The sequence below is a fragment of the Zeus faber genome (genome assembly GCF_960531495.2).
Source record: "Zeus faber genome assembly, chromosome: 13".
NCBI lineage: Eukaryota > Metazoa > Chordata > Actinopteri > Zeiformes > Zeidae > Zeus > Zeus faber.
In genome coordinates, this window is record NC_137198.1 from 1,305,012 (window position 1) to 1,332,965 (window position 27,954).

At 43.4% G+C, this 27,954-nt stretch overlaps 1 protein-coding gene across 1 annotated transcript; it reads left to right on the plus strand.

Annotated features, from left to right (window-relative positions):
- Positions 1 to 7,632: 7,632 nt before the first annotated feature.
- On the plus strand, positions 7,633 to 27,163 carry sgpp1b (sphingosine-1-phosphate phosphatase 1b). Its single transcript, XM_080012612.1, has 3 exons — positions 7,633 to 7,878; positions 15,706 to 15,795; positions 26,360 to 27,163. Exons 1-3 carry the CDS (start codon positions 7,648 to 7,650, stop codon positions 26,909 to 26,911), a joined length of 873 nt encoding a protein of 290 aa, XP_079868738.1. The 5' UTR covers positions 7,633 to 7,647; the 3' UTR covers positions 26,912 to 27,163.
- Positions 27,164 to 27,954: the final 791 nt, after the last annotated feature.

Sequence of the window (27,954 nt, forward strand, 5' to 3'; positions counted from 1 at the left end):
GTTAAGGTTAGGGTTAGGGTTAAGGTTAGGGTTAAGGTTAGGGTTAGGGTTAAGGTTAGGGTTAGGGTTAAGGTTAGGGTTAAGGTTAGGGTTAGGGTTAAGGTTAGGGTTAGGGTTAAGGTTAGGGTTAAGGTTAAGGTTAGGGTGAGGGTTAGGGTGAGGGTTAGGGTTAGGGTTAAGGTTAGGGTTAGGGTTAAGGTTAGGGTTAGGGTTAGGGTTAGGGTTAAGGTTAGGGTTAAGGTTAAGGTTAAGGTTAGGGTTAGGGTTAGCGTCAGGGTTAAGGTTAGGGTTAAGGTTAGGGTTAGGGTTAGGGTTAAGGTTAGGGTTAAGGTTAGCGTTAGGGTTAAGGTTAGGGTTAGGGTTAGGGTTAGGGTTAGGGTTAGGGTTAAGGTTAGGGTTAAGGTTAAGGTTAAGGTTAGGGTTAGGGTTAGGGTTAGGGTTAAGGTTAGGGTTAGCGTTAGGGTTAAGGTTAGGGTTAAGGTTAGGGTTAAGGTTAAGGTTAGGGTTGGGTTAGGGTTAGGGTTAGGGTTAGGGTTAGGGTTTAGGGTTAGGGTTAGGGTTAGGGTTAGGGTTAGGGTTAGGGTTAGGGTTAAGGTTAGGGTTAGGGTTAAGGTTAAGGTTAGGGTTAGGGTTAAGGTTAGGGTTAAGGTTAGGGTTAGGGTTAAGGTTAAGGTTAGGGTTAGGGTTAAGGTTAGGGTTAAGGTTAGGGTTAGGGTTAAGGTTAAGGTTAGGGTTAGGGTTAGGGTTAGGGTTAGGGTTAAGGTTAGGGTTAGGGTTAGGGTTAAGGTTAGGGTTAGGGTTAAGGTTAGGGTTAGGGTTAAGGTTAGGGTTAAGGTTAAGGTTAGGGTTAGGGTTAGGGTTAAGGTTAGGGTTAGGGTTAAGGTTAGGGTTAAGGTTAGGGTTAGGGTTAGGGTTAGGGTTAGGGTTAAGGTTAGGGTTAGGGTTAAGGTTAAGGTTAGGGTTAGGGTTAGGGTTAGGGTTAGGGTTAAGGTTAGGGTTAGGGTTAAGGTTAGGGTTAGGGTTAAGGTTAGGGTTAAGGTTAGGGTTAGGGTTAGGGTTAAGGTTAGGGTTAGGGTTAAGGTTAGGGTTAAGGGTTAGGGTTAGGGTTAGGGTTAGGGTTAGGGTTAGGGTTAGGGTTAGGGTTAAGGTTAGGGTTAAGGTTAGGGTTAGGGTTAAGGTTAAGGTTAGGGTTAGGGTTAGGGTTAGGGTTAGGGTTAGGGTTAAGGTTAAGGTTAGGGTTAGGGTTAGGGTTAGGGTTAGGGTTAAGGTTAGGGTTAGGGTTAGGGTTAAGGTTAGGGTTAGTGTTAAGGTTAGGGTTAGGGTTAAGGTTAGGGTTAAGGTTAGGGTTAGGGTTAGGGTTAAGGTTAGGGTTAGGGTTAAGGTTAGGGTTAAGGTTAGGGTTAGGGTTAGGGTTAGGGTTAGGGTTAAGGTTAGGGTTAGGGTTAAGGTTAAGGTTAGGGTTAGGGTTAGGGTTAAGGTTAGGGTTAGGGTTAAGGTTAAGGTTAAGGTTAGGGTTAGGGTTAGGGTTAGGGTTAAGGTTAGGGTTAGGGTTAAGGTTAGGGTTAGGGTTAAGGTTAGGGTTAAGGTTAAGGTTAGGGTTAGGGTTAGGGTTAAGGTTAGGGTTAGGGTTAAGGTTAGGGTTAGGGTTAAGGTTAGGGTTAAGGTTAGGGTTAGGGTTAACGTTAGGGTTAGGGTTAAGGTTAGGGTTAAGGTTAGGGTTAGGGTTAAGGTTAGGGTTAGGGTTAAGGTTAGGGTTAGGGTTAAGGTTAGGGTTAAGGTTAAGGTTAGGGTTAGGGTTAGGGTGAGGGTTAGGGTTAGGGTTAAGGTTAGGGTTAGGGTTAAGGTTAGGGTTAGGGTTAGGGTTAGGGTTAAGGTTAGGGTTAAGGTTAAGGTTAAGGTTAAGGTTAAGGTTAGGGTTAGGGTTAGCGTCAGGGTTAAGGTTAGGGTTAAGGTTAGGGTTAGGGTTAGGGTTAAGGTTAGGGTTAAGGTTAGCGTTAGGGTTAAGGTTAGGGTTAGGGTTAGGGTTAGGGTTAGGGTTAGGGTTAGGGTTAAGGTTAGGGTTAAGGTTAAGGTTAAGGTTAAGGTTAGGGTTAAGGTTAGGGTTAGGGTTAGGGTTAGGGTTAGGGTTAAGGTTAGGGTTAAGGTTAGGGTTAGCGTTAGGGTTAAGGTTAGGGTTAAGGTTAGGGTTAAGGTTAAGGTTAGGGTTGGGGTTAGGGTTAGGGTGAAGTTTAGCAAAGCAGCACATGAGGAGGTTGCAGACTGCAAGGCCAAAACCGGAGCATTTTATTTCCATTTCAGATACTTTATCACAGATTCCATGACCTGTGGTGGATGATCATATATACTTTATACACTATATATATTATATATACTTTATACACTATATACACTATACATATATACTATATACACTACATACACTATATACACTATATATGATATATACTTTATACACTATATATATTATATATACTTTATACACTATATATACTATATATGATATATACTTTATACACTATATATATTATATATACTTTATACACTATATACACTACACTATATACACTATATATGATATATACTTTATACACTATATACATTATATATACTTTATACACTATATACATTATACATATATACTCTATACACTATATACACTATGTACACTATATATGCTATATACACTTTATATACTATATACACTATATACTGTACACTATATAAACTATATACACTATGTACACTATATATTCTATATACACTATATATATATTATATATGCAATATACACTATATATACCATATACACTATATATACCAGCCACACCCCCTTACCGTGAAATAACACGGTAAATAAATACATACAGTATATATACTATATATACTATATATACGATATACACTATATTGACTATATACACAATATATACTATATACACTATATATATTATATACACTTTGTACACTATATATAAGATATACATTGTATAAATAATATATACTATATACACTATATATACTATATATACTATATACACTATGTATACTATATACAGTATATATACTATATATACTGTATAGACTATATACACTATATATACTATATACACTATATACACTATATATACTATATACACTATATATACTATATATACTATATACACTATGTATACTATATACACTATGTATACTATATATACTGTATATACTATATATACTATATACACTATATACACTATATATACTATATATACAAGCCACGCCCCCTTGCCGTGAACTAACACGGGTCCTCGCTTATTGACCAATTAGTTTACAACCTGGTTGTAGGAAGGGAACTCGGTTGTTAAGTGAGGAGTACCTGTACTACTACCTACATTTTGGATATTTAAAGGTGCAGTGTTCAGAATTTAGTGCCATCTAGTGGTGAGGCTGCAGATTGCAAACAACTGAATGGCGGCTGCAAAACCCGAACCGAAAACAGGAAAGGCCCTCTAGATCCACTGTTTGGTTTGTCCCTTCTGGGCTACTGTAGAAGAAACATGGCGGTGTAACATGGCGGCCTCTGTGAAGCGTACCCGCTCCCTATGTAGATATAAACTGCTCATACTAAGGTAACGCCAACACAACGATTTTTATTTTCATGGGATTATACACTAATTAAAACCTAGTTATGAATATTATTTTTCATGGTTGCCAAGTCTATACCGTATGTTCTACACACTGCACCTTTAATATCGATATGCTTTAATTTTCTGTGACGCTTTTCTAGGCCAGGGATCTGAGATTAAATTTCAGTGTGGCCACCCTGGTTAAATGAATCACCAAAAGGCCAAACAAACAGTTGTATGTAATGTATATATCAATGTATATAATAATGTATATAATGTATATAATAATGTATATAATGTATATAATAATGAATATAATGTATATAATAATGTATATAATAATGAATATAATGTATATAATAATGTATATGATTGTGGCAGATCCGCACAGACAATGGAATTGAAGGGTACCCCAGTTTTATTGTAGAGAGTGGGCAAGGTGGAACAAGCCTGGAGCGGATGGACGACATGTAAAGGGCTCCTCTCCTGTGTTTTTGAGGATGGTTGTCTTACCTGAAACGAGCAACAGGTGTAAAGCCACCCTGATCCTGGGCCCAATTACCTAGAACCAAGACAGGTGTGGCTTCTTAAACCACACCACCCCCACACCACATCAATGTATATATTCATGTATATAATGTATATATTGCATATATTAATGTTTATAATGTATATATGAATGTATATATTGTAAATATGAATGCATTTAATAAATATAATGTCGCCGGCTGTGTCTTTGTCGTCCTCAGCACCTGATCCTGCGCGAGGACCGCAGCTGCATCCTCAAACTGTCCCTGGAGAAGCTGAGGTTCCTGGACGACCCCGAGGTCTACCTGCGGCGCTCGGTACTCATCAACAACCTGCTGAGGAAGATCCACCATGAGAAGGAGGCGCGGCAGGCCGGGGAGGTAGAGGAGGATAACGACGACCATGACCAAGAGGAGGCGGCGGAGAGGAGGAGCCCTCAAAGCCCGACGTGCCCAGACCGGAAGCGGGTGAAGGTCCTGGTGACGGACCGCTGCCCGCCGCCCTTCGGCCTGGAGGAGCTGCCCCACTACCGCCTGGTGCCATATTACCCATCAGCCCCCTGCCTGTGCAGCCTGGGCTCCTGCCCCGGCATGGCCGCCGAGCGCGCACGCCAGCTCCTTCTTTACAACCTGGACACCGGGTGACTCCCCCGCCCTCACCATCCCCCTCGGGTGTCGTCGGGGAGGGTTTGATGAAACATGGCCGCCACAGGGCTGGATAGGATGAGGGGCTCGTGTTCAGGTTGACCGCGGGGCCACGAAGCCGCCGACCTTCAAGGAGTCCAGGATAAGACATGACAAGAGGGTCACAGGGGCTTCTATCGGACCTTGGAGCGCTGGATTCCCTCGTTCTTACACTAAAAACGAGAAGATAGGAGGACGGAGGCTGGTTGGACGTTTTTCTGCCGACGGCTCGGTCAACCGCAAAGAGACAGTGGAACCTAAACTTCTGCTGCAGGATCCTTCCGGAGCACCAGGGGTCCACGGGGCCCGCAACGCAACCCAACTGCCTTTACAAGCCGACACGAGCCCTTGTGCAGGATTCTTTATGTGTGTGTTGTTTGCATTCTTGTCGTTTATCGTCGCTCACGCAAGCTGTGAGCACCTTCAGGGATTGGAGACCGCCGCTTCTCTTCGAGGTCTGGACTTTTATGTCGAACCTCGATGCTTCTGTTCTCTTCTTACTCTTGAGCTTTCGTGTGATTTCTAAAGATGTTCTGTTTCATTCCCCGCCATGTGTGAATTTCTATGCTACTCTCGAGGGCGCTGTCTTTTTTGTAAAGGATGCTCATTTGGGGTGTACATGCACTACCTGGGAGCTGTTTTTCTCTGTGTGTTTTGTAATCGTCGATCAGCTGTGGTGGTCTTTATTCTGCAAAGCCTTGCTGCCCCCTGCCGGTGACGTCTGGTAACTTTCGACTCTGCATCAACACCTTTATCAGCGGTAGATGGTTTGTACTTTTTTGGTTCCAGTGGTGAAGAAAGTATTTGCCTGGTCCACACGGATTCTATGGTCAAAAACGGGTGGGATGGTACATTCCTTGAAACCTCAACATGGCTCAAGTTTTTTGTCAGATGAAGTGCAGATTCTTTTGCACATTGTTTTTAAGGAGCCACGCAGCCCAGAGAACCTGTTTTACTGTCTGGACTCATGTTCCGTTAACGTGAACAAATGTGAGCTGCAAAACACGGTCTTTATCTGAGTGTTCTGTTTTCTTTTGTCGGGAAATGTGCATCTTGATAGTAATCATGTTATTGGAAAAAAAAAAACTAAATTTAAGCTTCTATTCAAGAAGTTCAGTATTTTATGATGATATTTATATTTTAATGAAAAATGCATTTGGAATTTGAAAAGACCTATTTTGAAATTATAAAACTTCATTTCAAGTGATTGGTTATTAAATAAAGTATGTGAGGTGATACTGCTTTCAAGTGTGTTGTGAATTATTAGGGTTATTAAAAACAATTGTCATTTTACATAATTCTATAAACAACAAAAATTCAAGTGGGTAAAGTAAGTGCAGCTACTCCACTTAGTTATGTTCATTCATTCATGCTGTGTGAACATGCAGCAGCCTTCACCAACGATGGAGCAGAGCTGATGGAGCGGAGCCGATGGAGCGGAGCCGATGGAGCGGAGCCGATGGAGCGGAGCCGATGGAGCGGAGCCGATGGAGCGGAGCCGGTGGAGCGGAGCCGATGGAGCGGAGCCGGTGGAGCGGAGCCGGTGGAGCGGAGCCGATGGAGCGGAGCCGGTGGAGCGGAGCTGATGGAGCAGAGCTGATGGAGCAGATGACGAGGGAAATGGAACGAGCACACGAGGAGGCAACCCCCCCCCCCCGTCCATGTCTATATTTGGTCAATGACGTCACGGCCACTCCGAGCCGGAGCTCGTGGCTTGTGGGTTCTAATCATTTTTAAAAAGCGTTTTCTCCCTCAAACATTTTTTCTAAATGAATGAATTAATATATCTATATCTATATAGTTGATATTATGATTATTATTCTAATTATTTGGATATTTCTATATGGATTGTGACGTCAAACGTTGCGTCGACGCTGGCTGCAGCGGCGGAAGCGCGCTCCCGAGATGGAGAAATCGCGACTACGTCGGTTGTGCGTGCGCGCTCCCGGGCCGTGAGTGGCGCGCGTCCCCGCGGGAGGCAGCAGCAGCGGAAGCAGAACCGAGCGCAGCGGCTCCGGAGCCCGATCCCGAGGCGGCCCCGGGCCCGACACGGTGGACGACCCCGCTGCTGCGCTTCATGGACGTTGTTTGGCTGCGAAATGGGAATTCCCGCCGCACTTCTGCGTGATGCGCGGGTTAGCGGGCTAACGCTAGCGGGCTAGCCGCCCTCCGAGAGCCCCGACCCGGCTCCCGCCCAGGACCCGCACCGCATGTGCCGGTCCGCTCCGGGAGTGAAACCAAACATGGCTCGAAACCAACAGCGCCGGCTCGGCGAGCTGCTGTGCTACCTGCAGGACCCGCACCACGTTGCCCGCTTCCAGCAGCTGTGTGGTGTCCAGGGGACGTTCTCCCGGCACTCCGCTCCGAATCGGAGCCGGGCTCAAGACAACGGGGCGCGCAAGCCCGACGCCGGGGACAGAGAAGAGAGTCCTCCGGTGATGGGAGGCGGGGATGGGGGGAAGGTAGGACCGGCTCCGGGGGTTCGGCAGAGGCATGTCCCCCCAACAACAACCGCGTGCTGCCTCCCACAGAACGGGACTGTGGTCACCGCCGACAGCATCGGTCCCGGGGCTAATGGCCGCAGCCTCTCCGGGGACGGTGTCCGTGGTACCACCCCGGTCCAGGGCGACACTGATGGGTCCGGGGATCCCCAGGAGGAGAGCTCCGGTCCACCGCAGAGCAGCACCGTGAAGCCCCTCCGCAAGAACTCCCTGACAGGCGACGCCGGGCAGGAGTTCCTGATCCAGAACCGGTTCCTGTACTACCTGTTCACCTTCGGAACCGAGCTGGGCAACGAGCTGTTCTACATCACCTTCTTCCCTTTCGTCATGTGGAACGTGGACGCCTTCGTGGGCCGCAGGTTGATCATGATGTGGGTGTGGGTCATGTACCTGGGCCAGTGCACCAAGGACATCCTGGGCTGGTCCAGACCCGCCTCGCCTCCCGTGGTCAAGGTGGAGATGTTCTACAACTCGGAGTACAGCATGCCGTCCACGCACGCCATGTCGGGGACCGCCATCCCCTTCTCCCTGTTCCTCCTGACCTACGGCCGCTGGGAGGTAAAGCCCCAAACCAGATAATCAGTCAATGCTCACCTAGTGTGATGACTTTCGGTTCAGAATGAAAAAGGGAAGTACAACTCACTGCTTCCTTACAAGGGAGGTGGGAGGTTTGGGAAGTCTCACAGTGTCAGCGTTTGTTTATCGTTCTCTCACGCAAACCCAAACTGCAAAAATACAAATCCAATGTCATTCGACCGCTGATGGTGAAATCATAGTTCACAGAAGAAAGCATGTCCGTGCTTCCTTCTGTTGAAGCCCCGCAGTGCATCCTGCTAGTTTATCACAAGCCGATTCATTTGAGTTGCACCTTCCTCTAGTGGCTGATGTGAGTTCTTTTCAGCATCATCAGCTACATCAACTGTCACCCACATCCACAAATGACTAGAACTCACATCATTGTGTCATAAAAGCAGGAACTAATCAAATCCATTAATGGCTGTTACGTGATAGTCTAAAATAAGTGGAAACATACATAGAAATACACCTCTTAACTCTACATTAGTTTTCATTAAAGTAATGCAGCTATAAAAGAATGGAATTATATCATGATATTAGCGTAACCAAAGTGCCAGAGGATATTTAGTCTTATATCACCCAGCCCTATTTGAGTATACATGTGTGACCGTGGAATAGACTCCAAGCCACTTATCAACACTTGTTCTGGGAATGAAAACAAAAGACATCGGTTGGAATACAGGTCTGAAAATAAACAACAGGCATCTGAACCCTCCTCACTTGATGTCTAACCCCAGACCTTTGAATCCCAGAAATATGCAGTGTGGTCGAAACAGGTACACAGTGAAACAGAAATTTTACAAAGAAGAAATGGGGGGTAGTTTGCAGGAAGAGTTAAAAAAGCTCATTAAGAATACTTTGGATAAAAGCCGTCCTGCCAAAGTGTTTAAGGAGTTGAAAAGTCTGGTGGCTTTGATGGCAAGGGCCATGTTATTAAGTTCCCGGCCTAGACCATGACCAGGACCGGGAGCCCCCGTTCTGGAGACCCGAGGGTGCGATCTGTCTCCCAGCAGGTGAAAGGTCAAAGATAGAGGCTCGTTGGAGGGCAGTCTCAGTGAAGCTTTTAAGATAATCAATAGGTTTATCTCAGAAGCACTAAAAGGCTGTTATCGGTCAAGACTCCAGTAACATATGTAACATGTAATGCCACAATATTATATCATGATATTTTTCCTATAAGGTCAGGTCACTTGGCAGTATTTTGATTCCTCAATACAAATTACACTTTAATAAGATGTCTTCTTCCACTTTCTTTCCCTCTCAGAATAGTCTATTATAGGGTTATAGAGATTAAATGATAGGTAATGGGAAATAAATATCAATCAGAGATACAGCTACATTGATTCAAAACCACAGAGCTGAACTCAGTTCATCAAGAAATTCATGGAAAATCGGTGCGGCTGTCAAAAACCGATACAGCTTGTTAGAAATCAAAGTTGCTTTGGGGAAATATACTGCAATATATATATATATATATATATATATATATATATATATATATATATATATATCAGTATTATGTAGTAGTGTGCAATTTTGAACGGTGAAACGTGGGGTAAGCTTGGATTTTGTGGTTTGAATCCAGCTCAGAGTGCGGAAGTTGGATTGATTTATCACACAGTCACTCCCTGCACTGGAACTGGAGATAAGGGAGCAACCAAGTCCTGACCTTCTAATGCTTGCTTTGAGCTGGATCTCAATGCATCTAGGCCATGTCACATTACGTCTGTGTCAATTTAGTACGTGAGCACAGCATTGAACCCCGTACCTCTGTGTATTCCTACTACAGAGAATCCAAATTCTGAAGCTGACTTTCTCAAACCAAGCGTTAAAGTTTACCCGATATGAAGTTTGACCCCATTCAATGCTTCTTTTTCAAAGCCTGACCAATGGGTTTTGCAGCAGGAGACGTTCCTCATGCCGGGATCAGACTACATGACTTCAGCCTAATTTTGACCCGATTTTGTCGTGGCCGACAAATTTCCAGCGTTGGCCCCGAGTATGAGCTTCGGGAACGACTGACAGCCGTCTTCACCCGTGTAGTGTGACATAATCGACGCTTGACCCGGGTACATTGGCAGGTGTAGAGTGGTCTTCCCCTGTGACACTGGGAGATTCCACTGTCTGGCAACCTCACAAACCTTGCTGTCCTCGTAAAAAAAAGATTGTTTGATTGCATGTTCTTTAGATGTATTTAATGTAATAATAATATGGAATTTACATTGCAGACTTTGTATTGCCGTGCAGTTTTGGGAGGTCTGCTTTGGTGGAGGTTAGTTTTGAAAAGTGATGCTTTTGCAACAAAATGTCAGCCAAATAATTGATCAATAATGTTCTTATCCTAAAGTGCCAGGAGACAGGGCTGCCATGTAGCGAAAGAAGCTACACCGATCAAGCACAACATTTAAACCACTGACTGCTAAAGTGAATGACATTGCTCATTGGCTCCTGTCATGGTGTGGGATATATTAGGCAGCAAGTGAACGGTCAGTTGTTGAAGTTGATGTGCTGAAGCAGCGTAAGGATCTGAGCCACTTTGACAAGGAGCACATTGTGATGCTGGACGACGGGGTCAGAGCATCTCCACAAGCACAGGTCTTGTGGGCTGTTCCTGCTGAGCAGTGGTTACTAGCTACCAAAAGTGTCCAAAGACAACCGGTAAACTGGGTACAGGGTCATGGGGCCCAAGGCTCATTGATGCACGTGGGGAGCCAAGTGTAGCCCGTCTGGTTCGATTCCACAGAAGAGCTACTGTAGCACAAAGTGGTGAAACAGTGAATGTTGCTATGATAGAAAGGTGTAGAACACACAGTGCATGGCAGCTTGCTGCGTTTGGGAGTGTCCATGCTGACCCCTGTCCACCCCTGAAAGCACCTACAATGGACACGTGAGCATCACAACTGGACCATGGAGCGATAGAAGAAGGTGGAGGTCTGATGAATCACCTTTTCTTCTACATCATGCGGATGGCGTGTGTGTCGTTTACCTGGGGAAGAGATGGCACCAGGATACACTATGGGAAGAAGCCATTGGAGGCAGTGTGATGCTCTGGGAAATGTTCTACTGGGAAACCTTGGGATCTGGCATTCATGTGGATGTTGCTTTGACACCTACCACCGACCTAAAAATTCTTAGGCAGGTCCGAGCTGTTTTGGCGGAACAAAGGGGGCAACAAATTTGGCTGGTGGTTGTAATGTTGTGGCTGAGCGGTATATGTAGGTGGTAAGACTCACTGTAGCCCCCTGCTGGCTGGTAACACTTTTAAATCACATATTTTACATGTCAGTCAATGGGACCAGTTACAACCTTCAGGTCAGATTATTTTCCCGGCACAAATATTTCAGTGAAATGCACTGCTTTCCGTAATGTTAATGTTTCAACTTGTGTTTTTCTTGTGTTGAATAGCTGAGCTGTGTAAAAGATATTCACCCCCACCCCCCGTAGACCACGAACATTACAATCGTCACTCGAAACCCTGCCTTGCGGTGCTGTCTCATAGTGTGCCCTTCATCTGACCTCGTCTCTACTGTCTTACCTGGCAAGGAGTTCTGGAGCGTGTGAGGTTCTACAGTAAAAGGAAATACTTCCTCACCTCAGGGCTTACTTACTATTTTCTCAGCCTGAGATAATGCAGCATGTGTGAACCAATTTTTCCCTTTCTTCAAATCAGAATTCTTCAGAAAAAGTACAAATCTTTCCAGACAAAACAGCTTTTCTGAAAGCTTTAATTCAACAAGGAGTGTCTCTCTTGAGAAACTTGTTTGTGCCGAAGAGTCGCATCACTCATTTGTGAACATTTAAATGTGCAAATATTAACAGCAGATGATGGCTAGCCTTCCAGCTGCTGTCACGGGCTCCAGGCCGGGCGTGGTCGTAACGCACCAGGATGCTTGGCCTGAGAGTTTCCTGGCTCGCTGGTCTGAGCACAGTGGAGCTTTAAGATATCATTGTGTTGGGCTCTGTTCACATGGTATGAGCTTTTTGTGAAGTTACGATAAAGCAGCCATCATAAAGCAACTTTTTTTCAGTGAATTATATAGAATAGAAAGAATATGTAGAAACAATGTTAAACAATGCTTTGTGGACTGTTTTGTAAGACTATAAGATAACTTCTGTCGAGTTGTTTGTATTATTGTAATAATCAAATATACTATTTTCCCTTTTTGATATTTTTATTTTATATTTTTTTGTACTGTGTAAAGCTGCCTTCACAGAATCTTTGCTTTTCATCCTGTGGAAGCCGAGCTCAAAGCACAGAGGTAAACAGGCTTTGTGAAGGACTTCCTCTGAGAGCTGCACTGTAGTGTTCCTACACCACAGTTTAATACAGAGAGAAATTTTGTAAACAGGAATTTAAATGCAATTTGTACAGCCTAGCAACGTGAAATGCAATGTGCATGACATGAGGGTGACCCCCTAGTTTGTGTAACTTATTGGGCTGTGATTACATTTTTTAATTTTTTTCCACTGGTCACTAATGAAAAGTATTCTGATGTACCCACTGTTTAACACTTTGGTCGTACTCTTAATTCAACTTGAAGAGAACCAAAGTACTCCAGCTCATTAAACATTTAAATTTAACAGTAGACCTTTGTAGCTGCAGTAATAAGCATTAGCAAACCGTGCTGTTTCACATGCAAACTAATATGACGACTACTGACAGTAATCAGCTTATGGCAATAATTTGATTGATTAGGTTTCCTGCCACAGTATAAGCTGGACTCTGGCAGTATGTGACTACGGCAAAAGCCAATAGTTGTGTGTTTCAGGGTTTCCCCACTGTGGAAAAAATGTTGATTCAAGAAGTCTGCTTTGCTGTTCCTGCTGGAATCCACATTACAGTTTGAGAATATATACTTGAGAATACTTTTAGTAAAATAGAAATGTCCATGCGGTACTTTCACTAGAGTAATGTTGTGTGGGTATTTATACTTTTACTTGAGTAAAAGGTCTGAGCTCCTCTCCCGGCACTCCCATGTTTTTGTGTGTTCCGGTAGTGTGTGTGTGTGTGTGTGTGTGTTTGTGGGAGTTTTGTTTTGCTTGTATTTGAGGATGGTTTCTTCCTGGCTTGTCTGAAAGGACACGCTGCTACAATGAGCCATGGAGTCTCAACAGTCGAGCTGACCAGTGCACGCACCCTTCTCACGGAGCCGTGCACGTGGCCTCCGATGTTGACACCGCGGTGGGAGTGCTGTGGTCACGAGCGAGCGGCCAAAGAAACATGCTAACATAGCTGTCGGCCCTGAGGACGGTTTGCTCAGTGTGTTTATACTGCAGCGAGCGATACTGCTGAACAAGTTCCTGGTTCTCCTCCCCCCCCCCCCCTCTCGCCTCACTGCCTAGCCAGGTTTTCCCATGCCGGTGTTGGTGGCATGGCTTTCTGGATAATCCGTGCCAACAATGCAGCCTTTTTTTGCGGTCACGTCTCCCACTCTACTGGCCTTCACTCGCTTATGAAATGTTTTTGAACTTTGCCTCAGATTGTGTTGCACAAAACCCATTTCCCACGGTGGACAAGCGGTCGGGGAGAGTGTCCAGTGACTGGAAAACCACATGTCTGGTGGGTGTTTGATGGTATAGTTGTTACCTCCAAGTTTGATATCATAAAGAAATGTGAGCTTCTTTTATTGCACGTTCTTGAGGTCGGACCTCACTTCAGCAGGGAGCTCGATTTTTGTAAATGGAACATAGGGCCGACCCCAAATTTTAAGAAGGTTCTCTACCAATGCATGAGCATTTGGTTGCCAAGACTGACAAAATGGTTGCTGAATTTTAATCATGTTATAATTGAGTGGCATCAGTAGATTCATAGATCGATGGATTTCTAAACACATGTTGAGGTATACCATGCTAATTCACAATGAGACAACCAGACCACACAAGATGTTTGACAATGCCCCAAATGGGGAAGTATTTGGAACCTGTGTGCATAACACGTTGCAAGCATCAAGTCCCTGCAGTTGAAAAATGGCTTTAGCTGACAACTGATTATGTATTACAAATCTTTGAGCGTCCTCTCTGTTGTGGACTGCACTGTGAGTTTCTTGGATCGTTTTGTAGCTGTGTAACATTATTCTAACAACCCAGATCGATGCATGACTGGTTGTTATGTGTTGTCAACTCAAAATATGTTTCTAGCTAATGCAAAGTTGTATTGCTCTCTTATCAGGTACTATCACAGAAGATCATTAAAGCTGACATGGTTCGAGGAGGTTTTGTTTTTTTTAATATTGAATCTCCTGATAAATAAAGCATCTACCACTCATAGAAGGGTCAGACTACACTGTGCGGTTCAAGTAATGACCAGGCTTTCCGAGGGGGTCGTAAAGCGTCTGGAAGCAAGGTCCAGTCACGTAAATTACAGGTAAATAACAGGTGCAAATGCTTATTTTAGCATTTGGCAGTTGACACTGACTCCTTGCACATATTTGTTCATATTTGACAAATGTGGTCATTTTATAGTCACGGAAAAGTCTGAGAATTTCCCTTTGCATTCAGAGTGGGAACCCGGACAACACAGTGTGGTGTATAGCATCCACTCCAGTAAACAGCGCTGCTGCGTGTCATTTCCCCTTCAGGCCCGAGCGACATCTGATGAAAGAGAGACAGGGGAATATAAGTCCTCATGGGTATGAGGGAGGACATTTAATCTCCTCCCTCATCTGAGCCTTCGTCAAGAGAACAGAAGGCTCAGATGGCCATTGTGCAAACATTGGCAGCGCTCGCTCCCTCTCTCTCCTTATCCTTTCCTTGACACAAAGCTGGAGGAAGAGGGATAACGGTCTTAATTTTATCAGTCTTCTTGCTCTCAGCTTCCCTCTCCCTATATTCCGTCCGTATAATTACTGCCATCATATTTTTCCCATTCATCATTTTAGTTGTCGTCGTCTTCTCCTCCCCCAGAAACTCTACCTTTGTGCTCTTGCTGGCTCTCCCCCTCTCTCAGACATTCTTTTACTCCCTCCCTCTTTGGCCCTGGCTCTCTTCCGCTACCGGCCAAGTACAATACATCTGATAAAGAAATAGCAGAATTGCTGAAATACAATACAAGGTTATTTGAGTCCAAAACAGGCGATAACATAATCAGATCCAGTTTGTGCTCCAGCAGCACACTCCCGTAGACCTGCTAGCGTGTTTTTATTAGAATTATTAGGATTCACCTGAAAGGTTCACATAATTACTTTTGCTATGTTACTAATTCTACATTAAATATAACATTATTATTAAAGAAGAATCACCAAAAGTAAATTTGACTTATTTTGAAGTTAAAAGATAGAGCTGTCACAATTATTGCATTGATCGCCATTATTTAAGCTGACCGCGACCATTTTGTAAAATACTTTTATAATTTGATTGAATTACATGTGTCCACAGAAATTCATTCAGATTTCCAAAAAAATGTGAATTAGGTGCATTTCCGTCAGTTGGGCTGTCAACTTGAATCGGTATCTTCTAGTCTCAATAGATGGCCCTTCTGCAATAGGAAGATATGTTTTATTCCACTGTAATAAGCTTATACTGTCATAGTAACATAAAATTAACAAAAACAGCAATTAATCGTGTATGTGACACATAATCTCTTGAACTCTAACTAAAATGTCATCCATCGTGACTGGCTGACAGCCTTACTTGCAGGACATGATGTAATACTCCTTCGCTATGGGTCAAGGAAGAAAATCACAGAATGTAGCTTTAATAGTGATTGTAGATGGTACATTTTCAGTTTCACAAGCCATCGTGGCCCGCGGGTAAGTTAGTTATCTTGTGATGTTCCATTCTCTTACATTGTGTGCTTTTTTTCTCTTCCAGTACCCCTTCACCCTGGGCTTCAGCTTGGCTCTGTCCTGGTGTATACTGGTGTGTGTCAGCAGAATCTACATGGGCATGCACTCCATCTTGGTAAGACTGCATCAATACATACACCCACATACTCTTTAAAGTAGGGATGTAGGTATGTTTTCGATACAGCAAAGAAGTAGGAATGCCAGAAAAATTTCCTTGATTTTTACTTATTTTTATTTATTAAAAATAACATCATGAAGTATAATATCTCTTTACTTTGAAGCATGATGGAGCTATAACTGACCCATCTTCTGGGGTGTCGTCTTAGCAGCATATGAAACAAAAACAGCTCCTTATAAAAAATGTTATGTAGTATAATGGAACTCAATGTGTTTTTACCAAATGTTCAAGTTTTTTTCAGAAAGAGGAAAATTTCCACATTTTCTGTAGACAGCACAGATCTGCATCCAGGCACAGCCTAGTAACGCCGTCCCATGAGGGTATAAGTGCTTATGGGTTTTCAACGATTTCAGTGGCTCAGCATCCAGGGGAATGCAGTCCACTGCCCTGAACAAGTTCACCTCCTCCTCAGCCATTTTGACCACAGACTTGGCGCTTGGCTCCTGGGTCATGAATGGTTCTCCGAACAGCTCATTGATGGCTGACTTCTTTTCTCCTGGAGGTGATGTTGAGGGCTCCAAGTCCACTGTCTGAGTCTCCACGGAGTTGGCTGCATCTGTGGTCCCAGTGGCTCGGCCCTGAAAATATTTAAACAACAAAAATATATTTGTTGTCACATTATTTGGATTTAAAAATCTTACGCTCGTAAAATAAAATGACCAGGTATGCAAAGAAAATTTATCCAAAACACAGTAAGCAGCTTAAGATAAATAAAACATGTTGTTCAATGCTCAGAGCCTCCATCCATCCAGGTGTAGCAGTAACTTGAATCGTGGATCCAAAGCGTTGCTGTTGTGTAGGTCATCTTGAAGACCAGGGTCTCTGCCGCAGGTCATTCCTGGTGGTTGTTTGGGATGGCCCGGTGGGTGATGTGGCCTTAAAAAAAATCGCAATGTTTCAGGGTATTTCTGCGATAATTATATTCTTGACCATATGACAAAATACTGAAAAACATTTTATTATTCATTTCAAGAACATAGGGTTGAACAAGTGTGAAATCCATTTATTGAACAACCAGGTTTCAATTAGCCTATTAAACCATGAATTCAAAGTTAACATAAATCTAAAAAATAAAATAAAATAAAAAGAAAAATCTATTTAAAAGTTAATATTTAAATGACGGACGACCTCCTTTCCCCAACCTGGAAGTGCTGGCCGCGATAACCTTAGCTATTTACAAATGAACCAAAGGATGGGGAAAAAAATAATTTATTTATAATAAACTTTTTAAAATGAATTAACGCAGTCAGTTATTCCCTGTAACATGCAATAAGATCCACCTAATTCATTCCAGCGGAAACACCTGGGTCATTTAACCACAAAGAAGTAAATACAGCGCTAAAACACACAGCTGTTAATCAAACAAATAAAACAAGCAGAAAATGGAGCACAGGGCGTCTTCATGGTGCTAATATAGAGTGCCTTTAAACCCGCTACAGCTCCTTACACAAACAAACTCCTCACCAGGGTGTCTGCAGGTCCTGATAAAGTCTGTAAAGTCTATTCAGTTTTACAAATATTAGGCCTTGAAAGCCAATAATTAGTCTTAAATTTGAATTTACAAGGTCAGCCCTGTGCCAAATGTATAGTACTTACCTTTATTTTTAACTGCAGTACGTTATTAAATAAGAGAGATCATTCATCATCCAACAATCTCTCGTAACGTTTAACACTAACCCTAACCCTGAGTCTAGAAACATAAAATAAAATCTGATTATCTGCACACCTGATCACCTCCATCTCAGACACACAGAAACACTGCTGATGCTAACATCGCCACCAGCCGTTTCTCTGGGTTGTTGTTCGCTCGTTCCAGTCGAGCTAAAGACAAGATGGCTGACGGCCTGTTAAACGTGATACCTGACCCGTTTGAAACCTTATCTGAAGCACAAACCACAGAAACTGTATCAGACTCTGGCGTCAGAAACACCACAACCTGCATCGCCTAACAACTGGGAGAAATGGAACCTCTGATCCAGTTTTAATAAATATGCTTTGGTTTCATTTATACATATTTTATAGGTATTTCCTAGTGGTAATCCCACTGCGACCTATTGGGTACAAACTCTCCTGATAAAGCTTCCTTGTTCAATATTTTAAAATGGTTGAAATGAGCGCTTGTGTGACTTTCACTGCCTTAGTCGCAGGCTTGTTATTGGGGGTCCAGCTTGCAGGGCTGGCACCCTATTGTTATTGCTGGGATCTATTGATATTGTCGGGCAAAATTCTCCAAATTTTGAAATCGAAACTATTTGAAACAGAAGAACGGCAGGAGCTACAAACACAGTACGTCTTGTTTGAACGGTATGTCACAAACACCCAGAAGTTTCATCCAAACGATCCACATACAGAGCAGAAATTTGTGAAAAACTGACCAAATTTGACGGTTAGGGTTAGTAATTTGACCGAAATCATAGAAACAGTCTAATGCATTCAACGCCAAAATATGTCCAACCCAGCTTAAAGAATGGGGAACATAACAGTGACATACAGTATGCTACCAACACAGTTGAAGTGTCGTTTAATCCAGTATGTCACAAGGTTTCATTATTTTACCGGATTAATGAAGAATACAAGAAAACAATAGTCCACAAAAACTCGTGACCACATCGAGTCGAGTCCACTCGAATGTAGGACTGAGTGATGCATTCAAGATCCAGTGAGCTGTTGGAAAAATGGAAGCTGGACAATGGTAATTACTCACAGAAATACCACGTTTTTTTCGTATTTCATGTAACAGCCGTAACTTGTGACCTCTTGTGAAAAAAGTGACCTCTAAAATTACGTTAGTTCGACGACTATTGTAAACCTCCCTAACTACATAAACCTGCATAAATAGCTCATAATTGACGCATACAAGAAACAACGTCACCTACCATCACTGAGACTGCACATGTACTTACACACAACAAGCTAAGTTATAACAATGACAAGATTTGGCTTAAAGTAAGAAATAAAGTTTTTTTTGCTAAATTTTGCCGATTTAAATGAATGAAAGACAGAAAGTGTTAAGTTTTGAGAAATTCTTCCATAATAATTCTAATGCCAAATTAATGTTAAAGTTCCAGTTCCAGTTACATTATTGTGGTACTCAACAGGGTCGGCTTGTAGTAGTAATTCTTAGTGTCTCAGGCCAGGACTCACCTCGTCATTACGTCAGCCCATGCTGCGTTCAAAGGAAACTCAGAAAATTGTAATTTCAGTAGTAACGTTGATGTATAGACGAGTGACAGCACGAACTGATGCTACGTTCCAAGGGAACTCGAAAATGCGTAATCGGTGTCATTACGAAGTGATGGTGTGTTTTATGGGAACTTGGAAAACTGTAATTCGTATCTCGCACGGCTAAACATGGAACCCGTGTATTGGTGCCTGCCGCTGTATTTTCACTGTTTGTTTTCACAAACAACACCAAGTATCGATAGTTTATCCAGTGTGTTTTAAGAAAAAGAGGTCTAGACTTCCATGTTTTGTCCTGTCTTTCTCCGTCTCCACGTAATGCTTTCTCCAGTGCGTTTCTAGAGCCAATCTCTGGAAGTTAAAAGTAATTTCCACCTTTCTCCAAAGTGCGCTCTACTTTGATCAGGTCTGTACTTAGTCTCAGTGGAGGACCACAGCCTGCCCTCCATAGCTCCTTATGTTGAGTTGTAATGTTGGTGTTAATGCTTTAACTTTAAATTGGTAAATCACTTGTGTTGGGTGTATTCCAGTCAAAACGATGGGCAGTATTCCCTCCAGTATTTGCCTTTTTGGCACTTTGGGGAGGGGGGGGGGCACGGCACCACGGCTACCACGATGCCCATTAATGCTTAAACCCCCCCCCCCCCCCCCGATAAAAAGGGCACCATGGGGCATCAAGGGGCAGGGAGGAGGTGCTTGGGCACCCTCGGGCCCCCCCTCTGCAGCTGCCTAGATACCAGTATCGAAAAAGTTTTAGTTTTAGTTTTAGTATTTTGAAAAGTCAGTTGATTTTACAGTGCCTACTTAAATTCAATTGTTGTATGTGTGTTTGGGGGCCCTTCTGTCAGGGTTAATGTGACTCCTGGTGAATGATTACACTCTCTGAGTGCTGTTGGCGGAGTTTGACTGTGTGTCGGCCGGGCAACAGTCACCGTGGTTACGTCTGTATCGGGGTCACAGGGTTTGATTAATAGGTTTGGGTTGTACTCCAGAGCTGTGACTCAGGAGGGGTTGGCTTGCTAGACATTACAACATTTCTGGCCAGATCTACCGGCTAATTCTACGTGGTTGATCCTTCCAAAAGGCTTTTTGTGGGCGAGCCGAGAGGGCGCAGTGGATCAGACCTCCACCTCCGAAACCGAAGAGACCACCATACCCCCTGCTGGCCTGCGATTTGAAACTGCATTAGAATCTTTTCTTGTGTCTTTCCAAGTCTGTCTCCCTGCTAGCTGTCATACCGTCTCATTAGAGAGCAAACCTCTTCTATTGAGTGGACGGCCCAGCCCTCCCTCTGCAGGATCCAGCCCTGGAATTGCAGCACGTTCAATTCACAGGAATTTGATGTGGCGTCTTTAAAATATTTAATATTTACTTTTGACATTTGAACAGCTTTGACTTTCTCCTGCCAAACACCCTTTAGGGGTCAAGCTGATGTGATGTGGTTTATTGATCCAATTATGGTGGATTTACTGATAGGGTCAATATCTGCCATTAGCCAATCCAAGGCTGATAGAAACCAGGCTAGAAATTTGGGCAAATGAAAAGGTATCAGGTTGTGCTTGTTTTCCATCGGGCATCCCCCAGGCCTAGGCCTACCCCCCACCACAAAAACTCCTCACCCTCCTCATCCCCACCCACCAGAGGATTCAACCATTGTTATTGTTCTGGTCAGCTGAGCCCATTAAGCAGCCAGTTAGCTATTTGTCTGTTAGCTAGTGAATGTATAAGTCAATGTGACTTTAATCCAGTGTGTTAACCACATCACTACAATCAACTTCAAGGGTCAAAACCGTACAGGATGTGGAACCAAATTCATGGTCCAACAGCTTTAAAAAAAAAAAAAAAAAAAAAAGAGACTGCAGAATTCTCCACTGAGGCCATCTACATCAGGAATGAATCCGTCGTATCAGGATTTCCGACTAAAAGTGCAGGGCAAACTGTTGATGTCAAAGCCAATAAACCTCCTTCTGTCAGCACTTAACCTGCTGTTGATCTGCAGGTGTCAATGCCTCCACTTGATATCAGACACTAATGGCTTCCCTTATGTTGTTGGCTGAGTGAGTTTGGGCAGAGGGGAGTGGGTTGGGGAGTGAGGTAATTCATGCCATATCAGATTGTTTTGTTTCATTGGGTGGAGTTTAATACCAGGAACATCCATTTGTGGTCTAGTCTGCCAGCCCTGCCAGGCACCTACTGTGTTCTGGTCCTCATCGCGTCCAGTGAACCCATTTCCTGGTTCTTTGTTCTACAGGAAGAGCTTCAAGACTAACTGTTCACTGCACTGATTCTGAGATGTTGCCATTTCAAATCTTCTGGCCGTTCTGAGAACTTCCACTTATTGCGTTGTTTTCATATACAGTACATTAATTCATATTAAGGTCTACGTGGCCTTTTGGGTTTTTTTTTGTTTTGTAGTACAGTATTATTGGCAAACATACTTTATAAATGTACTGTTACGTAAAATGCGGAAAGTTTTGTTATGTATTATTTCAGTGCCTCACATTCAGCTTTCCAGTACAACCACAAAATTGAACTGGATACAATTGAGACTTCAGTAGGTCCTGAAACTAACTGGTGGTTAGTTTCAGGACTCAAAGGCTGCTAAGCACTACTTATTGAACAGATGAGAGAGAGTTTATAATTGACTTCATCTACCTGAATTTTTTTCCACCCGGTGTTGGCATTTGAACCATTGACTCTCGCATGTTAAGCACATTTGGACAGCGGTACTCAATGACAGGTTCTGAATTTAAGGCCGTAATTTGTCTGAACGCTCGTCTCTCTGCTCACATCATATGTCGACTCGTTTCCCTCCTGCGCCTTGAAAGGGAGTTTTAATTTGCTGGTCTGTCTTGGCATGTCTCGTTATGTGTCGAACGGCAAAATCCACCAATGTAATGGGCCCTGGTAGCCGATCTTGTTGTGTCATTAAGGAGCAGTGATGCAAAACACAATTGTTGTTGAGATTGGAGTGCATCAGGCTAGAAACCTGCAATTTCAATTGTATTTCAAATTTAGGTTCCAGTTGTCCTGTGTAGCATTAGAATATCTTATTCCAGCATATGATTTGTTATGCAATACATTCAGAGCAAAAAGTTGTCTCTGTTTCTCTGTATTTAAAACAGAATGGGGAATCTTTTTCTTGTTTTGGGCCGGATTAATAATTTTAATCATTTAGTGTTGCAAATTGTTGTTGAATGTGGTACGACCAAGCATTTTTCTGAATGGAAATAAATATATGCTAGTTTATATCAGATCTTGGTCCAGCTGGTTGTGTTGGGCTGAAATAGGCCCGCAAGCCAGAGGTTACCTCTCGCTGATTTAAGCAAAAAGGCAACTGTAGCCTTCCAGAATCTCCATTCTAGTGTGAGTGGAGATGGAGATGGAGATGGATGGATGGTTTGGCTTTCACTCCCCTCCTGTCTGTCTATGGCAGGGCGGTGATAACGCGCTGCACGTGAAGTGATAAGCCGGTATATTGCAGTGACCTTCTGATGGGCCCCTGCTCGGGAAGCTGCTGTTGACTCAGTGGACATTAAACCTTGTACCTATAGAGCTCTGACACAGAAACTGAGAGCTGCCAGATAAATGCATGCTTTGGTGGTTCCAGGAAGAGATCAGCTCTTGATCTTTTTGTTTGGTTGCTTGATGTTCATGCTTTTCAAGCCTCTCGTTGCTACTGTTTAGCATTAGTGGTGATAAAATACCCGTAGCGGGATATATTTTGCTTATCGACTGCAGCCTGGCTCAAACGGTTGCAACATAATGTTGTAACACATGGTTGCACACACCTAGCTCAGGTTAAACATGCCATTTATTATATGAGAGACAGACAGTCCCAACTGTCTGTCCAAACATCCATTTACATAACTAGCTTGTTTCCACACCGCTTTGACCTCTATACTTTGGATTCTGTGACTGGACATTTATCCGTCACCGTCTGCTGAGTCTCTACCCGAGAGTTTTCTCTGGAAATTGATCCAGGAACATGACCTCACATTATACGGATGAGAGAAGATGGACTGGTTGTGAGCAGGAGACAAGACTAAACGTAGACCGTCCAGTGTATACATGTAGGGCTGAATTATAAGATGATCATAACCGGGAAGGGAATACCACCGGCCGCCTGCCCTAATGTTGGTCACATTGGCAGTTTGCTTGGTTTCCTTTGAAAACCTCTGTGCTCGGAAAAGGAATGTCATCTTGAAGATCCGTTCCGTTCCTGCCAGAGTATTGACGGGGACTGTTGAAATTCCAGTTTCCATTAGGGTTGGGCGATCGTTTATATGTGGATATCATAAAAAATCGTGGCCAATCGAATTCACGGACAGGCGATCGCCGTGGGCGCCGGGAGGAGGTGAGGGTGGGTGCTCGGCCCTTGTTACTGATTTTGTCCTGTCAACTCCCACAATACGCGAATAGGCACTGGTGTTGGCCCTCAAAATAAGACGTCATAATTCCGACGTATATAATATGCGCCGACATAGAGGTACTAGGAGTTGTAGTTCTATTCGTGCAGTGCCACACTGATACGAATCAATTAGTCAATACCAAAATAATCCTTTGTCAACGTCGCCGCCATATTGAAATGGGCAAGAATGGCCTCTAAACAAATACAAATACAAATAAACGAGGGAGCTGCCGTTTTTCTGGACGCAAAGCACTTTAAAGTTTAGATTTCTCAATCAAGTTCAGTGAGCCCTTCATTATTTTCAAGGGTTTATGATCAACCTGGAGTAGCATAAAAGTTTTTTTTTATACTCCACGACCGTTCCAATATGGCGGCAACGTTGACGTAAGATCTAAACGTCAAGGTTGAGATCCAGTTCTTGATCTTTTTTTATTTTTTTATTTATTTATTTCAAATAGTCTGTTGCAATTAATTATAATTGATGTTAGAACTTAATTTGGACTATTAAGGTTTTTTGAATAATCATCTTAAGCATAGCTCAGCATCTGATGGATTTTGACATTATCAAACCTTTATGCTTTCTGCAAGCAATACAGTTAAAAGTTAGGTGAATAAACATTAATAAAAGAGTGTGAACATTTTATTCAAACATTGAACAAACTGTGCTTGGTGCAACAATATCAAGGAATCAACTTCCTTTTTATATTTATTATCTTATCTTTAATATCAAATTCAAATCATATCCACAATGTCAACAACTCTTATGGAGCGCAGAGCAAATTAAGGATTCAAAATAAACTCGTGCTGAGCCCCGTTAAATAATGGAGCGGCATGTCAGCCCGCTGAATGCCGCTCCACCAGAAACATCCCTGAATGCAAAGTAGGTGCAGACTCTAGATATTGATGATAACGTCTTCATTCTGATAGTAAGTTAGTTAAAAGAAAAAAAGACCTTAATATTGGCGTAGGTAAAAACAGTCGCCGATCATCCTGCTCTGTGCATTTATAAGTTTGGGGTCTGCCCCAATTCTAATCCTGCACTGTGCTGAAGCATTCATCTTTAAGCAGTAGCAAACTAGTTTCCTGATAGTGGTGCCATTACATCACCATCAAATCTTCAACTGACAGTAAAATGTGGCCTTGCATAAGAACATGTGCTCCAAGTAGAATCTTCACCTGCAGCACATGTTGTGCTGCAGGTGCCTGTATGAATTAATAACTCGCTGATTATGGACTGATAACTACTGTCGAGACGCTCAGATACTGGCTTATAAGCACTATGCATGTTAACCATAAACAGCATAATAAAGTATAGAAAACTGAATTAGTTGAACTAGTTGCAGGACCGTATATGTGGGAGCAGGGAAGGTCACTGTCAGTTTTCTGTACAGGTCCAATAAATAAATGGCTTTGATGATGAATGTTGACAGCACTCATAGTGTTCTGCCGTATTGGAATGACCACTTTCCTGTTTCCTGCCATAACGTTGAACTTTCTTTCGTGACATCCCTGGGAAATGAACAAATAAAAACCCATCATCAGCAAAAGCGCTCATCTGATAATAATTGTGTTTTGTTACTCAAGGGAAGTCTGTGTCTCTGGTGACCTAGAGATAAAGCTTTATCGAGATGATACACCTCACAGCGATTCACCAGAACTTTATTTCACCTTCATGAACAAAATTTAAACGGTATTATCAAATAAACCCAGATTGTGAACTCCGTTGCTGCAGCTTTGTAAATACATGAACCCATTTTTTGACTGCACGAGTCCAGTGTTTTCATTCTATCTCAATTTTGTTTCCCAATTATTTAAAAATGGTAATAATTTAAGTAAACTCCACAATGAAAAAAAATTTTTTTGACTTCATCAAATGCCTTTTTCAAAAGGCCTTAATCGCAGGATTACAAGCTCCTTGTCTTGCACCGCTGCAGTTCCATAACAGCGGAGTTGGTAGGGATTGTATGTCTTGCTCAAGGGCGTGTCACAGGGTTGATTGTGGTAGTGGGAGATACGGTTTGAAGAACTCTTTGAAAATGTCCCTGGCATTTATGGCTGGGGTCTGTCCTTTTGGCTGGTTCATTTATCAAAATATCCTTACATTAGAATGACTGCCTTTTTTAGATTTTTGAAAAGGTTGCTCATGTACGCATACTTTTAAAAAGGCTCCGATATCTCCCTCAAATACCAGTACAATGCGATGTACTGCAGCTGCATTTACATCCAGTCATGATTTATCCGACTTTCTTTCAAGCAAAACGGGGAACAAATGAATTCCTAAAAATAAACTCACAGGGTCTTTGAAACTGAAAATCAGTAGTATCAAAAATAACTCATAGTATGGAGTGCATCCGGGTTAATTTCTGTCATTATTATTTCATAATTATTTCTGTCACTACTGGTTGGTTGCTTTGCTGCCATTGAGTTTGTGTTTGAGTTTGCCTTCCAGCTGATTGAAAGATCCTCATCCTGTGAAAGCAACTATCAGATTACCAACCCCAACAGAGTTGGTTCAACTGATCACAAACAGACCCCATGGGTTAGTTCACCAGCCCCCAAGGTGAATCTGGTATTACACAGACTGCCCTGCAGCTGGAGGCCTGTCCAACCATGCAGCAAATTTGAGAATTATTTTTCAAATGAATTTATCTTTTGTTATCTTTGTCAAATTCAAAGTTTTCCCAGTGCAAAGACAGCTGTGCTTCACCTTCATCCATCTTCATTGATGATCTCAACTTTGAGCCAGAAAGAGCTTCTGAGTCGGCTGTGTTGGTCATACAGACCTTAGAAAAGCATCCCTGTCCACATGAAGTGGAGCCCACGACCTGAACCTTCTCCAGAGCATCAGCAAACACCATCAGCGAACACCTGACACCATAAATGAGCTGTTCTCTTTTGTTTGTCCAACAGGACGTCATTGCCGGCTTCCTGTACAGCGTCCTAATCCTGTTGTTCTTCCTGCCGGCTCTGGACCTGGTGGACGGCTTCAACCTGACCTGCCGCTTCGCTCCACTGGTCATCATCTCCCTGCACCTCGGCCTGGGCCTCTTCTCATTCACCCTGGACACCTGGAGCACCTCGCGGGGAGACACCGCCCAGATCCTGGGAACCGGAGCCGGCGTCGCCCTGGCCTCCCACATCAACCACCTCCTGGGGCTCCTCCCGGACCCGACGCCTGACCAGCTGCCCCTCTTCATGCCGCCGCTCGGCGCTGGCCTGGTGGGCCTAGCTGTGCTGAGGCTCTTCCTGGGCGTTCTGGTCCTGATGGCCACGCGGGCCCTGATGAAGGCCGTCACCATGCCCATGGTGTGCCGGGTGTTTGGGATCCCCAGTGGGGACGTGAGGAAGGCCAGGCAGCACATGGAGGTGGAGCTGCCGTACCGCTACATCGTGTACGGCACGGTGGGCTTCAATGTCCTCTTCCTGGTGCCCTTCCTCCTCAGCCACATCGGGCTCTCCTGATGGAGCGACCAGTCGGGAAGGGGGATGTCTGGCTTGCTGCGGCCAGAATTCAGAATGCTGTTTTCAGATTGGTTTTGGTTGTTTCTCCGCTGCGGACGATGGAGCCCTGACATTGGAGCCAAACAATGATCTGGATGTCTTAAGTGTTGACGTGGTGGTTTCTGACCACTACTGTTTCAGGGTAGGATTTAGGGGAAAGCTGATCCACAGCAACCAGCACTCGAGTTTAAACTGACTCCATGATGCCCTGGACAAACCTTAAACTCCCTCACATTTGCTATTCGGGTTAGGACCCGGTTAAAATCACCACCCGCCAAAGGCTAGTACATTTGGCTTATACTAGTGTAGGCAACCTATTCTATGGAAGTTAACCGCCTTTTTTTTTTCCATTTATATATATATTTTTTTTTTTTTTTTTTTTTGGTTGTTATTTTAAAGTCAACTCTTTTCCCCTCAATAATTCTAGTTCCGATTAATGGCTGTCGCTCGCTAAAGCGGTTTCATCCCTTGCAGGCAAACAAAAGCCTTTCAGCCTTGGCTTTTAAAGTACTGTGTTTGGGTCAAGCCACTCGTGACTCCACATTCTGACCCCCGTGCTGTTTATTTGTTTTTACTGCGGTTGTGACTTGTAGCCTTCCAGCAAAGAGCCATCCAAGTTGGTTTCAAGCTTCCAAAGGAAGATTTCAAAGGCTTGGAAGGTGGATGTTGTGTGTGTTGAGGGTGAGGTGTTCTGGGCGTACAACAGGAATCCTAGCTGTCTTCCCGTGGTGACGTTTGGATCTTTTAATTCTCAAACCAAATCGGCACTGTTGGAGAGCGTTTCAAACGAGGTGACGGCTGGGTTCACGCCAAAATGACTGTTTTGTAGTTTGACAGATGACTGGTTGTCATTTACGTCTTGGTGTTGGATGTTTAAAACCTTCTCAAAAAGGACTTCTATGGTTCCTTGGTGGTGGCTACGTCTTTATCAGCAAATCAGCAACGTATTAGTTTGTAGATCGTTGACATCCTTTGAATTGGATTTCAACTCCAGGTTATTCTAA

What these genes read in the sequence shown, in the direction of transcription:
- sgpp1b (XM_080012612.1), top strand. Translation starts at nt 7,648, where the DNA reads ATGTGGAACGTGGACGCCTTCGTGGGCCGCAGGTTGATCATGATGTGG. An exon ending in TGACCTACGGCCGCTGGGAG is followed by an intron (nt 7,879 to 15,705) that starts GTAAAGCCCCAA and finishes TTTCTCTTCCAG; the next exon opens with TACCCCTTCACCCTGGGCTT. An exon ending in TGGGCATGCACTCCATCTTG is followed by an intron (nt 15,796 to 26,359) that starts GTAAGACTGCAT and finishes TTTGTCCAACAG; the next exon opens with GACGTCATTGCCGGCTTCCT.